This window comes from Trichosurus vulpecula, chromosome 8, assembly GCF_011100635.1.
Source record: "Trichosurus vulpecula isolate mTriVul1 chromosome 8, mTriVul1.pri, whole genome shotgun sequence".
Classification (NCBI taxonomy): Eukaryota; Metazoa; Chordata; class Mammalia; order Diprotodontia; family Phalangeridae; genus Trichosurus; species Trichosurus vulpecula.
The window spans coordinates 213,132,156-213,146,226 of record NC_050580.1 but is presented as its reverse complement, the minus strand read 5'-3'; the positions used below and the strand labels follow the sequence as shown (position 1 = coordinate 213,146,226).

Here is a 14,071-nt window from a genome sequence, read left to right as displayed (position 1 = left end):
GTGACTGTTAATTTTAAAGCAAAGTATGTGTTCAGTCATGTATAACATAAAAATTATTTTTATTACCAAAAGTAAAGTAAGTGGCAACATTTAAGTTCATATTTTTATCAAGAAGCAGCTGTTTATACTAAAGATTACCACAGTATCCAGACTGGAGTCTTATCTGGATACATAGCTGAAATATTTTCACTCAGGATCATCCTCAAGGCATTCCTGTTCATTCATTTCTGTCTCAAATTGCTGGTAAATACACAAGAGTTATTTTCTGATTATTTCAATGCATAGTTTTTCCTTTCCTCTCCTTCATTCTCCTCTACCTCTCACCCCACCCCCCCCCATCCTGCCTTCCTTGGTCAGGGTAGGCATTGGACTTTTTCCTGTGCCTCTAGGAAAAATGCCATCTGTGACGAGCACTAAGAAGTGTGTCAGCTGACAGCCATGCTCTAGAGTGGAGCCCATGGTCTTTACACAAAATATAAGAATGAAACCTGCCTGATTAGGTCAGACCATCAATATACAATTCATTTATTGCCACTTAAATTTTGGGTTATCCAGATTTTCTCGCCAGATATGTCCAAAGGAAATGAAGTAAACTGAAGCTAAAATGGTCTATTGGCTAAATAAATGCAAAAATGAAACAAGCATCTATGAAAAGTCATAGTGGACTCACAGATATAAAAGAGGACAGATGTTTGTAAACATTTTTAATCTGGTGGCAAAGAAAAGAGTAGCTAATGATGACCTTATTGAGATAAGTTCCATTTGATACAAATATGAAGTTGTAGTTAGACTTTAAAGACTTTTAGGTCTAAACTTAACAATAGTGATTTGTGTTTCTGTCATTGATGAAAGAAAAAAATATGATGTAACTTAGGGAGAAAAGGGAAATCTCTGTGATAAATTTACACATACTTTTTTTAAAAGCTGAACCATGTCACCTCATTATCCAGCCTTGGCAGACACAGCTGTTAATAAAAATCCTGAAGTGCAAAAAAAAAAATCTAAAATTTGACAAAGGATATCTTAAAAGTTTGACAAGCTCATACTATATCTCAACAAAATTTATTAATTACTCTAGGATGTTAGAGTAATTTTAGAAAAGATGCACTTCAGAGCTGTTGGAATGAATATACACATGAACATAAATATAAAATTTCTATTTCCCACCTTGATTTCACCAAAAGAATGAAATCTACACATACCTGGCACACCAAGGGTAGTTTGCGCATCAGCATATCAAATACCATAGGGGGCAGTGTTTGTTTGAAAACCTGCAGAAGTTTCTGTGGCTGCCCACATACTAAAATGGCATTGCTGAGATGTTCAACTCCCATTTTGTGTTCACCTGAAACAAAGGAAGGCATAGTGGTTTTGAATGAAAGTTTCAAACTTGGTTGGTTTTGTTTTTTTTTTTTTTTTAAGAATATCAAATCCTTTTACTGAAAAATGCCAGCACTCTAAACACTTTAATTAGAGTACAACTTGACAAAATCTGTCGTTAAAGATGGGAACCTTCACTTTCAAATGAAGTAGAATTAGACCTAAGACTCCCATCACACATAGTATCAGATAGGAAAAGTGTTAGATGAGAATTTGCACAGCAAAGCCTACTTGGACTTAGAATCTCAAAGTGGAAAAGGAAGGCTGATGTAACTTGGGCTGGAATGGGCACAGTTGTTTGGGAGTATTTAACAGCCTTGGCCTTTGAAAATTGTTAGCTCTCTAGTGTTGTATTTGAGTTTATTTAAGAAAAATAGAGGGATTTGGTAATCTATTTTACAATTCTGCCAGTTTTAAGACTTTTGGAATATACATATATGGGATAATGTAGGACTTCTTTTAGCAGTGTACATACACTTGATAGGTCTTAGATGAAACACATCTGGCCTACTGGTTATAAGAAACAAGTAATGGATTCCATTATCAAATACTTCAAATACCATCAAACTAGCATCCTATGTTAATTTGTTGATTAAGTTCAAAACATTGAAGGAAAAAAACTATTTTGATTTTTATCTCTAAGTGATGTATGTCTCAGTCCATAGAACTCATACTAATATCATGGATTTTCTGCTAATGCCTTATACAGTCCAGTCCTTTCATTGTGCAGATGAGGAAACCCACTTGCACAGTTAGTTGCAAGTACCGTGTTAGTATTTTGCTCACAGGTAATAACCATATGTATCAGAGCCAGTGTTTTAACCAAGGTGCCCTGACTCTATACCACAATGCCCCTTCTTAGCACAGGATTTTTAAGATGGTCATTTGTAGTTAAATATAGCTAGAACTGAAAAATGGATCATTAAAGAATGAGATTAACATCCATGCTGATGATCCCTAAAACATCCTGTCCTCCCAGGTCTTCGGTCTCCTCAACATGCATCACATACCTACTCTTTCAGTCTGCCTTAGTCACACTTTTGATCTCATCATAGTAGTCCACCATGTAACTATAACCTCCTCTGGCTGAACCTCTCTCTATTCCCTCACTCCTAAACCTATTTTGTGCCCTCAGTAGGGCTTTTGGTGTCCTCTGAGGTCTTCACCCCTGCTCCTGCTGAAATTCATTTTCCTCTCTCCCCAGTACTGACCCTCTGCTCCTACTCAGACACTAATGAATAGATGAAGTCACACACTGTGCTGACTGGTCCCCTGGAAATGTTTGATTTCAGTTGGGCCTTCAGTGTAGCATGGCTATCCTTCAATCCTTAACTGATTGCAGCACCCACTATGGAATGCAGGATAGACAAAGTTTTTCATCTCTTCTCAAGACTCTTACTCTACCTCCTGAAAAAATAGAGGCTATCAGTCTTTAGTTCCCTCTTCTACCTTACTCTGCATCTCAAAACCTCTCAGCATCCTTCATTCTCTGTTCTTTTACTCCAGTCTCTGATGAAAAGATAGTCCCCAGAAAAGCCAACATCTCTTGTACCCTTAATGCCTTCCCTTCCCCTCTCTCCCTTTTCTTCTCCCTTGCCTCATTAAATTTTGTCATTTCTACCTCCGCAATAACTCTTAGATACGACCCCCTTCTTCCTGTAGGCACATAGCATCCACCTAGTTCAAGCTCCCATTGTCTCTTGAGTGGCCTGCTATAAAAGACTTCAAAAGGGGTCTTTCTGTCTCAAGTCTTTCTTCATTCTATCTTCCACATAGCTACTAAAGTGATTTTCCTAACGCAGAGGTCTGGCTTGTCAGTCCTCTAATCAGTAAACTGCACTGGTTCCCTATTATTGCTTTAAAGCTCTTTTGCTTGGCATTTAAAGATCTTTACAACCTGGCCCTAGCTTACCTTTCTAAACTTATGCATTACTATCATTCCTGCACTCTGTAGTCAGCCTGACTAGCCTTCTTGTTGCTACTCCTCTCATTTAACCCAATAGTCCCCTTCAGACTATCCCCCCTCTTCATAACCCAAAGTCATGTCTATGACTTTGCACTGCCTAGAATGCATTCCTTCTTTACCCCTCCCTTTTAGAATCCCTTCATTCAAAACTAAAGCACTCTTTTCTACATGAGGCCTCTTCTGGTATAAACATACACACATACACACCCCTGCCAGTGCTCCCCACTCCAATATTATCTGTATTTTGCGTGTGTACATGTTTCCCCTGAATATAAATTCATTGAGCACAGAATTTTGTTTTCATCTTTGTATGCCCAGTACCTAGCACATAAGCACTTAATATTTGATTGATTTAATCTTTCCCTATCCACTGGCTCCTTTCCTGCTGCCTACAAATAGGACTCTCCCATCCTTAAAAAAAAAACAAAACCTCATTTAACCCTATAGTCCCCTTCAAACTATCCCCCCTCTTCATAACCCAAGTCCTGGGGGAAAAAACATCTATACTTGATGCATTATTTCCTCTCTCGTTGAATTTTCAATCCCTTGCAATCTGACTTCTGCCATCCCTAAATTCAGTTCAATTATCGAGCATTTATTAAATACCTGCTATGCGACAGGCACTGTGCTGCACACTGGAGATAAAAGAATAAAAGATTCCCTATTATCAAAGAACTACGCTGTAGCTGATAACTGCTCTGTCCAAAGTTGTCAATGATTTCTTAATTGCAAAATCTGATAAGCTTTTCTCAGTCCTCATCCTTGACCTCTCAGCAGCCTCTGACAGTGTTGACTACCTCCTCTGGGTTTGTCCTGTCTGCTTGGTCTCATTTATTGGATCACCGTCCATAGGCTGCCCTCCCAGCTGTCCTGGCCGTTTTTGGTGACCTCATCAGCTCCCATGGGTGTGATGATCATATGCAGATGACTCCCAAATCTATATATCCAGTCGTGTTGTCTCCTGAGTTGCACATAACCAATGTCCAAAATATAATTCATCACCGCCACCCCCCATCTACATTTCCAAACTTGCCTATTTCTGTGGAAGGCATTGTTACCATCCTTCCAGTTCATTCAGGTTCACTACCTCACAGCCACCCTTGCCCCTTTCACTCTCCCTTATCCTGAGCATCCAGTTAGTTGCCAACACTTGTCAGCTCCGCCTCCACATCTGCCACGTGCATGCCAGTCTTTCTACTCACACGGCCCGCAGTCAAGTTCAGAGCCATGTCACCTCTTACCTGGACTGTTGCTGCAGCCTCCTAGTTGATTTCCCCACCTCAGATCTCCCTTCTCCAATTCATCTTCCACACGGCCACAAAAGAGATATTCCTGAATCACACGTCTAACCATGTTACTCTCTTACGCGGTGAATTCCAGTTCCCCAGTGCCTCATCTGTTTGGCATTTTAAAGTCCTTTCCTACTTGGCTTCAATCTACCCTTCCAGCCTTACACGTCGCCCCTTCACACACTCTTCAGTCCACCCACACTGGCCTTGGTGTTACAGTGATAATCTTGTCTCCTGTTTCTGTAACTTTGCATAGCCTGCTCTCTGTGTACATCTCTTCCCCAGCTCTACCTCTAAGAATCCTAGCTTTCTTCGAAACACAGCTCGGCCACCACCACTTATGTGAGAACTTAAGGTCCTGTTCGCCCCAGCTACACCTCCAAAAATATCGCCTTGCATTTATTTTGTGTGTACTTTTATGTGTATGTCACCTCCCCTTACTGGATGTGAGCCCCTCCGGGGCAGGGATTTCTGTCTTTGTACTCTCGGCACCTAGCACAGTGCCTGATGAACTATGGCAGTTAATAAATGTTGTTCATTGATTGACCGAGTGATTATCATTTGTAACAAAGCATAACAAGAATGTAAAAAGAAGCATTCAAATAATGTAATCATAGAACTAAAGAGCTAGGAGGTGACTTAAAGGCACAGAAGGTAAATTAACTTGTCCGAGGAAGCTAGTAACAGACCCAGGTTATCTAAATTCCTGGCTCAACCATTTTCACACACTACCTTCTCAGCATACAGCATAAGGCATGGTTAATCAGCATATAGGGTTTTACTGACCCCCTACTCCATACAAACAATATGTAAAGTCTCAAAATATAAGACAGTTTCTTGGACTTGTATGCAAGAATAATGTGTTCCTAGATTTTTGATTTTTTTTTTTTAAGTCAACTAGCTTACTTTGGAACAACAAAATTGACTAGAACTTTTTTTCTTCCTAATTCTGTAAGTTCAGATTTTTAGGGTCTGCCTTGGTTTACGATTTCTGAACTGATAAATTTTGGGTAGTTCCATTAAAATGCTTTTTAGGTCTTTTTTTTAGGTGAAATTGTAATGAGTCTCTTAAAAATCAGGACCCGAATAACATTGTATGATTGATTATGCCGAAATATTTGAATGTGGTGTTTCAAAAGGAAATGAAAGATAAACAGTGCCACTAAAAGCAAAAGCTGCCGTTCAATTTGGTCAATTCAATTAACAGAGAGAATTGAGTCAATCCATTTATTTTCTTTCAGTTCGTTTCAGTGGGTCAAACTGGTGGTCGTGGTCCCATTCAGTCAGTTAGAATTAAAACGACTACCACCTAGACATTTTTCATAATCTTAGGGATTTTGTTTTACTTGCCTTTTTGAATTTCTTCTGCAGATATTTAATTTTAGGTGACAGAGAAAGGAAATTAATTTTAAAGCGAGTAAAGAGCAAGGATATTACAAAAGTTCCACAAAACTGGAAGAAATATCAAAGTAGCACTTAGTAGCCTTAAATATTTAACAAAAAAAAGTTAGGTCCATTTCAGCTACTTCCAATCCTCATCTACATCTTAAGTGAATTATGACAGGCCCCATTTAAGTGCCACTTCACAGTTTACAAATGACTTTGCTAAATGACCTTTTTATTGTCAGAAGGGCCCTGGGAAAGGATCTGTCAGCCTGATGTTTTTAAAACTTTAAAAATCAAGAAATATGGAGTTATATTTGGGATAACCACCCCCAAAATTATAAAGATGTTTTCTACAGTCTGTGACCCAACCACCTCTTAGTTTGACCAGTATTATTTTAAATGTTAACAGTTATTAAACTATAAAGCAAAAAGAAGTAAGATATGAAACTGTGAAAGCTTACTTTTATCTCAGAATGATACTGAGGTTTGGGCATTACAGGCATTGTTAGTTTCCTTGCTTACACTCTGAGAACTTAAGGGATTGCCCATGATCACACAGCTATTAGTGATTACTGATAAGATTCAGACCTGGGGCTTTGTTTGATTCCAAGTCTGCCACATTTTCCCCAATTACCACAAGACTGTAATTTTCATGTATTTTTCCTTTGATTCTCAATTAAGCATCCCCACCACCACCACCATAATTAGGATTCCCAAACCAACGTATTTTGGAAGAGATGAGAAAATCATTACTTGAAAGATTTTTTTTAAATTACTTATATATCCTGTATACCAAACTATGTCAGTTCATGGTCAACCTTTTCTCCTTCCAACAGATATTCAGTTACTCAATTTTTAAAGTAAAATCCATTACCTTGGTAAAATCGAAAGACTGCTAGATTTAGGGACAGAGGATATGAGTTCAGATCCCACCTCTCCTGCTTATGAGCTTAGTGAATGAGGCAATTAATGTAATCTCGCTGGACTACAGTTTCTTCACCTGTAAAATGAGGGAGGTGGGACTAGTTGGGCTTCAGTCCCTTTCAGCTCTAAATCTATGTTCCTACCAGAACAATAGGGCAGCTAGGTGGCACAGTTGATAAGAGTGCTGGGCCTGGAGTCAGCAAGACTCATCTTCCTGACTTCAAATGTGACTGTAGACACTAGCAATGTGACCCTGAGGAGCCAGTCATTTAATCCCGTTTGCCTCAGTTGCCTCATCTGTAAGATGAGCTGGAGAAGGAAAGGGCAACCACTCTGGTGGTATCCTTGTCAAGAAAACCCCAAATGGGGTCACAAAGAGTTGAACAAGACTGAAAATAACAACAAACAGAATAAGTAACTAAAATATCTCAGCATAAATATTAACTTGAAATCATTTTTAGGTGCTTGTACTATCTTAAGAGTCCCAAATCTTTATATTTTTAATTGTTTAATCAAAGTCAAAATTATAGATACATATGTAATTAGTTTCCCAGGTTCTTGAACTTCAGCCTTTGATTCAGTGAATTGTCAGTCATGTTCATTCTTAGGTGCAAGTTGAAGACTGAAATCTTCAGAAGAAAAGAGATGTAGAGATGACAGACCCTTCCACAGGATTACAGAGAAATCTCCAATGCATTTTTTAAAATCAGGTATATCTGTACTTGATAGTATATGGTAAATAGTGCCTCATTTTCATCTAGAAATCACTTATATGGACTCTTCGTTTGTCTAGAAAAAATCTGAAAAACAAGATAGAAACAGAGTCCCCCGAGCAGCCAAAATATACGTCGGGAAGGCCCTGCAACCAGGCTTGGATGCTTTACTTGTAGGAGGGCACCTTCAGGCCCTAACTCAAATCCTTTTAAATCTTACTGTAGGTGTCATTCTAACAGGTGGTTATGGTTCCTAGAACGGAACAGATTAGAAGCAGCAAAGTGGAAGACAACGAGGAAACTTAGAAATAAGACATCCTGACAACAGTAAGAAGTGTCAACTGGTCCAATGTAAACACAAGGAAGAAGAGGAGAAAAAAAAATTTTGAAAAGAAGTCTGGGTCCTCTTTGTCTAAAGACAACCTTTGAGGAAATCACATAGCACACAATACGATAACTGTATCTGTGTTCTAAATGCTTTTTTTAAAACAACAAATGATCATATTTATATATTTTAGGATTTCCAAAACGTTTTGCATAATTTTTCTCTTTAGAGCCTTGTGGCAACCTTCGTTCATTAACAGTCTAGTTAAATGAGATATTACTATAATTAGCTTTGTCTCCTACCAACCTCCAAATTAGCCATATAAACTTTTGGCGCTCGCTGTTAACAGAATTTGGTTGAACAGAATGATATTAGTTTAATTTTAGTAAAGTCACAAGACTGAAATTATGTAATAAATTCATCTAGCCATAAAGTGTTAATAGTATTTATTCCTTCAACTGATTAAAAAATATTGAATACCTACCTACTTTCAAAAGTAGTTGCTTACAAAAGAATGATTAGAATCTTACCTCTGGATAACCAAAGTTCTCCCATTTGCACCTCTTGGAGAAAGAACTCTTGCAACTTTTCATTCTTCAAAGACTCTCGAGCCTAAAAGTTTTACAAAATATGTAACAAGCTATTTTAAGGTAGTAAGTCAAATCTATGTCATGACTGATAAAAATATCTAATTTCTTTTAAAAAAACAATTTATATCAATTTCTAAACCTGAAAGGTCACAATGTAGTTTTATGCTAATGTTAAAACCACCATCTTCAAACAAATACTCAGTTGCAACTGATAAAAATGATTCATTAAAGTAAAAACAGGATAGTTTTTGTTTCACTATCTTTTGCCCAACTTACTAGGTTTGACTACAGGTGAGATTGCATTAAAATGAATAGCACTGAAACAATGAAAAGGTAGGTAACAAACATTCTTTCTTTCTTTATTCCCTTGGGGCACATATGGAGGAGAGAGGGCATGGATGGTGATAGCTCTAACTTCAGATAAGTATACCAGTCTGAAATGGCGATTGACAGGTTAGAGATGCTCCTAGCTACTGGCTGTGCCTCTTAGGAGAGTGATAAACTTGGCTATAGCAGTAAGACATCGAAGCGGCATGTATGGGCCTCAATCTACAAATCAGGTTGCCATGCCTAGGTTTAGTCTGATGAAAAAGTAGGTAGAGTAAGAAATCCATTGTCCAAAACATATCAACCTAATTACCTGCCATTCCAGTATTATGGCTTCATTTCTGAATGGGATGGACTAGATGGCCTGTGAAGTCCTTCCAGCTCCAGAGCTATGATCCTATGATCCTCTGGTTGTTGAAGTTTTCCGCAGGAAACTAATTTAAAATGTAGCTAAGAGGTGAAGACTTTTGTAGTGAAAAGAGCACTAGACTTGAAATCAGTACAGCTAAGTTAGAATCCTACTCTCCTACCAACCTGTGTGTAATTTTTGCATGGGCCTCATTTTCCTCCACTGTAAAATGAGAGGACCAATATAATCTCAAAGGTCCCTTGGAGCTCTATGATCGTAACAGCCAACTCAAAGAATGGGACAATGGATAGGTACCTGTGGTTTGGGCAAAATGCCTTGTCCGCCAGATGAGAGGAAAGGTGAGTGATAGGGGAAGGGAGGGTTACCTTACATCTCAATTTTACTCAAGGACATGCCTAACTATGCCACGCAAAGTCATCCCTTACTATGGCTGGCCTTAAAACCAATTTTGAAGTAGTTGAAATGTTTTATTCTTCTCCTATCACTTCCTTTTTTTTTTCCCTCCTGGTAGTAATTCCAGCACTATCCCCCTTCCTTGTATTTAGTCTGGATTGCCTTGACTCAAAGAGTAAAAAGTATGATGGCCAGAATAATTACCCCATACCCTACTCCACCTACTTTATGAGATCAGCCCTAAAACACCTTCTATGTATTCTAATGTGTGTTGCTTGTACTGAAGGAGAGGAACTTGCAATTAGCTTCCTCATGACAGTCTGTCCCCCTTAATCTGCTCTACTGATCACTTACTCTCATTACCAAATTCAGTGACCTTTCCTCAGGCATCAGCCATTCTGACTTCTCTAGCATTGCATGCCTCTCATGCCTTTTTCTATCTGAATATTCTCATCCTTTGGATTCCGTGACACCACAATGCACTGTCCTAGTTTTGCTCCTACCCCTCTGACCTCTTCTTGTCTACCTTTCTTGCCTCTAGGATATGTGTCTTGACCAGGGATATGTCGTTGGCCCTCTTCTCTTTTCTTTCTGTACTCCAGTGAGATTGTGTATGTAAAGGATTTCACAGACTAGTAAGTGCCATATATATGTCAGTGATGTACAATGAGGAAAAATGCTAAATCTGGAGTCATAGAAGCTGGTTTCATCTCCTGCCTCTATACTTATAACCTATGTCACCTTGGGCAAGTCACTTTATCTCTATGGGCCTCATTTTCTTCATCTGTAAAATGATGACCCTTTAAATCTATGATTCTACATTTTAACATCTATTAGGTGTTTATAGGTCTTGGCTTCATACTTAATGTCTAAAACCAAAGCCATCTTTACTACAAACTATTAACTTCTCCTGACTTTCCCATTTCTCTTAGCAGTTCCCTGGAGCCTTCCAAATCTCATTCAAACTCTACGACCCTACAAGTAAGGACGTCCACAATCTGGCCTCTACCTCTGTGTTCTAACTTTATATATAGCACACCTGCTCTCTGATCTAATCCGGCTCTCTCTAGCCAAACTGTTATACTTATCATTCCCAGAATATGCCTTACCCTTTCCCAGCCCTGCATCTCTGCCGGTGCCACACCCTACACCTGAAACGCTCCTTCCCTTTGCCTGTACTTAGCAAAATTCTGCGGGATCTAGCTGAAGTACCAGCTTCTCCTCTAATCTGAACCAACCTAAGCTTTTTCTCTTTTGAATTCTTTCAACACTGTTAGTTCCACTCACATTAGCACATTCCATGAGATGATCCTGTGTTTTGTTTTGTTTTCATTTTTCCTGTGGCATCCCCCTCCTAAACTGAGGATTAGGGGTTCGTAACCTGGAGTCTGTGGCATTTTTCCCCAACATTTTGATAACTTTCAATATAACTGGCTTCCTTTGAAAACCCGTGCATTTTATGCATTTAAAAACATTATTCTGAGAAGGCGGGGTGGTCCATGGCTTCCCCAGTCTGCCCCAGGCATCTAGGACACACACAAAAAAAGGTTAAGAACTCCTGCAGTAGCTGGTGGGGTGGCATATGAGCAGCGTAGTCGGTCGGTCAAATTAAAAGAAACACCCGTTTTTTCCGGCGCTTACTCTATTAATTTCTCCCTTACTCCAATTTCGTCAGTAGCAAAAGTGAACTCACTCTAAAAATAACAGCGTGACAAGCAATGGCCCAGACCAGCATGTTTATTTTAAGTGGAATAGTCCTCACTATAAAGTTACAGCGGTGTATTTAAAACACTTCACCTGCGCACCCCGTTCCTTAGCCTTTTGCAGCTCTGCTCTTCTTTCTGCGAATTCAATAAGGGAACTTATCAGCGCGTCGGCTTGCGCAGCAGCAGCCCCTCGCCTTAGGGCTCCTGCGGGAACTCAGGGTGGCATCTGCGCAAGGATTGTGTTCCTCTGGGGCCTGACTGGCACTCCGCGAGGATGCCGGGACAGCACCCCCTTGGCTGGACCGCCACGACCAAGGTAGCTTCCCTCTCTCTGCCCCCCTCTCCGCTTCCTTTCCCTTTTTGGGGGGGACACGGACATTGAACAAAGTGGAGACCTGGCCTTGACCTGGGAGGGGAAACCTGGAAATCAAAAAAAGCAAAACAAAACAAAAAACAGGGTCTCCAGGGCCCTGAGCCAGGACCACCCTCCAAGCCAAGCCACCTGTCCCCATCCCAGCCCCAGCGGGAGGGACGCACTCACTGTCCCGCAAACGACGCTTGAACTCGGGATCGCCCCTCCGCTTCCTGTCGAAGTAAAAGCAGTAGCCAAGGAAGGCGACCGCGCCACAGGCGCCCAGGGCGCCCAGGAGACAGAGGAGGGTCCGGACGCAGGGCATCCAGGACACGGGCTAGCGCCCGGAGCGCGGGGCCCCAGGCGAAGCGTTAGCCTCGGAACCCCCGACCGCCCGCCCGCCTGCAGAGTGGTCGCTGCGAGCCAGCCCCCAACCCCCTCACACACACACCAAGACCCCCGCCCTGAGGGCGCGCCCTCACCCCCCATACCCGCACACAATGGGCACGCCCATTCAATCACCTTCAGGCCTCTCTATTACCCTCCGGGATCCAACATCTGGTCCCCAGATTGGCTTTTATAACCTGGCCCCTATTCATTTACACCTTACTCTCTCCAAAACTAGGATCCATGACTGGCACCTACCCTCCATCTCCCACCTCCAGGCATTTTCCTGTCGCCCACCACTACAATTCTTTCCCTCCTCGTCTCAGCCTCCTGGCTCCCCAGGCTTTTAAGTCTTAGCTACAATCTCACCTTCTGCAAGAAGACTTTCTGGATCCCCCCTAATCTTAGTGCCTTCCCCCTGAGATTATCTCCAATTTATTCTTTATATATCTTGTTTACGCATTTGCCTTTCTTTGTATCCCCAGAGATTTGCCTTTCGTTGTATCCCCAGCCTGGTATAGTAGGTGTTTAATAAATGATTGTTGATTTGACGCCATAATATGAGCATACGCACCACAAACTCCTCTTCGTACCTGCGAAAGTTGTAGAGTCACGTCTCCCTACCTGAGACCTCTGTCCTGGACCATTGTTTCCCAACCTCCCTGGTTCTCGAGAGTGCCCTGAGGAGGAGAGGACATAGTGCTATTGCCAACCGTTTTATTAAAGACCCCGCCACCATTTAAATCAGCATAAACACAGGTTAACTGGCTGAGCAAACTCTTCACTCTGCTCCCCTCACTGGTGTCAAATTCAAATAGAAATGGTATGTGTGTAAGTATCCCTGAGGACCTCATATTGACAATTTTAAAACGGAGTGTTATTGTATTTTTATTAATTTTCTTAAATATTTCCCAGTTACATTTTTATCTGGTTCTAGCCACACTGGGGGAGTGTTGTGGGCTGTGCCATATTTGACACCTCTGTCCCAAAACACTATCCCCATTCCTTGCTCCAGAATGCATATACAATACATATAACACACCTCTAAGCACACACACATGCACACACACACACACCACCACCACCACATACACAAATGTTTAAGCATCTATGCTCTAGATCACCCACTGAAGACCAGCCAAATATGCATAACAGTAAAGCAATATTACCATTAGGAGTCCTACAGAATAACAAGATATAAACTTTAGCATATACACAAATAAACAGAAGTGTGCATGGCTAGCAAATATATCAATGTTTATGCATGATAGAACAAAAGCAAATAAACTTAAAGAAGAAAATCATAAAATGGAACTATATTCAAAATATAGAGTAATTAATATGTATCAATCACATATGACTCCCCAGAGGAGGTCTGGGATACTTATCCTGCTTCCAGAGGACTTCCCCTCTCTCCTACCAGACCCTGCTCCCTCCTCCCCCTGAAGTAGATTTGGGACAAATCATTTCTTGCCTTCTAAATGGGCTTCTGGAAGTCCCTCAAACCCAAATACTGCCAGGCCTGGACAGGCCTACTGACCAGGCTCCCAAGTTCTTTGCCATACACCCTATCAAGACATATCAACACAAACCTACCTTGAAGTCAGAACCTCAAGGAATGAATAACTTTAAATCTTTTAATCCAGGGGTGGGGAACCTTTGGCTTCAAGGCCACATGTGGCCTTCTAGGTCCTTGGGTAAGGACTTTTGGCTGAATCTAAGTTTTACAGAACAAATCCTTTTATTAAGGGGATGTTCTGTGAAGTTTGGATTCAGTCAAAGGGCCTAGAGGACCACATGTGGCCTGGAAGCCAAAGGTTCCCCACCACTGTTAAATAACTTGTCTTCCTCATCAGACCTCTCCTGATCCAATTATACTCTGCCTGGACTCATGGTTTCCTCAATGGTTGACAAAATCCCACCGCCTTTTACTTTCTGAATTCCAGTGATACTGAACCTCGTG

General features: G+C 40.8%; 1 protein-coding gene across 1 annotated transcript; it reads right to left on the bottom strand.

Moving 5' to 3' along the window:
- Positions 1–3: 3 nt before the first annotated feature.
- TOMM20L (translocase of outer mitochondrial membrane 20 like) lies at positions 4–12,046 on the bottom strand. The gene is made up of 5 exons (XM_036734399.1): positions 11,911–12,046; positions 11,461–11,504; positions 8,514–8,595; positions 1,203–1,345; positions 4–240 (listed from the first exon to the last, which is right to left on the bottom strand). Exons 1-5 carry the CDS (start codon positions 12,044–12,046, stop codon positions 187–189), a joined length of 459 nt encoding a protein of 152 aa, XP_036590294.1. The 3' UTR covers positions 4–186.
- Positions 12,047–14,071: the final 2,025 nt, after the last annotated feature.

What these genes read in the sequence shown, in the direction of transcription:
- TOMM20L (XM_036734399.1), bottom strand. Translation starts at nt 12,046, where the DNA reads ATGCCCTGCGTCCGGACCCTCCTCTGTCTCCTGGGCGCCCTGGGCGCC. An exon ending in CAAGCGTCGTTTGCGGGACA is followed by an intron (nt 11,505 to 11,910) that starts GTGAGTGCGTCC and finishes TTGAATTCGCAG; the next exon opens with AAAGAAGAGCAGAGCTGCAA. An exon ending in AGAACTTTGGTTATCCAGAG is followed by an intron (nt 1,346 to 8,513) that starts GTAAGATTCTAA and finishes CCTTTGTTTCAG; the next exon opens with GTGAACACAAAATGGGAGTT.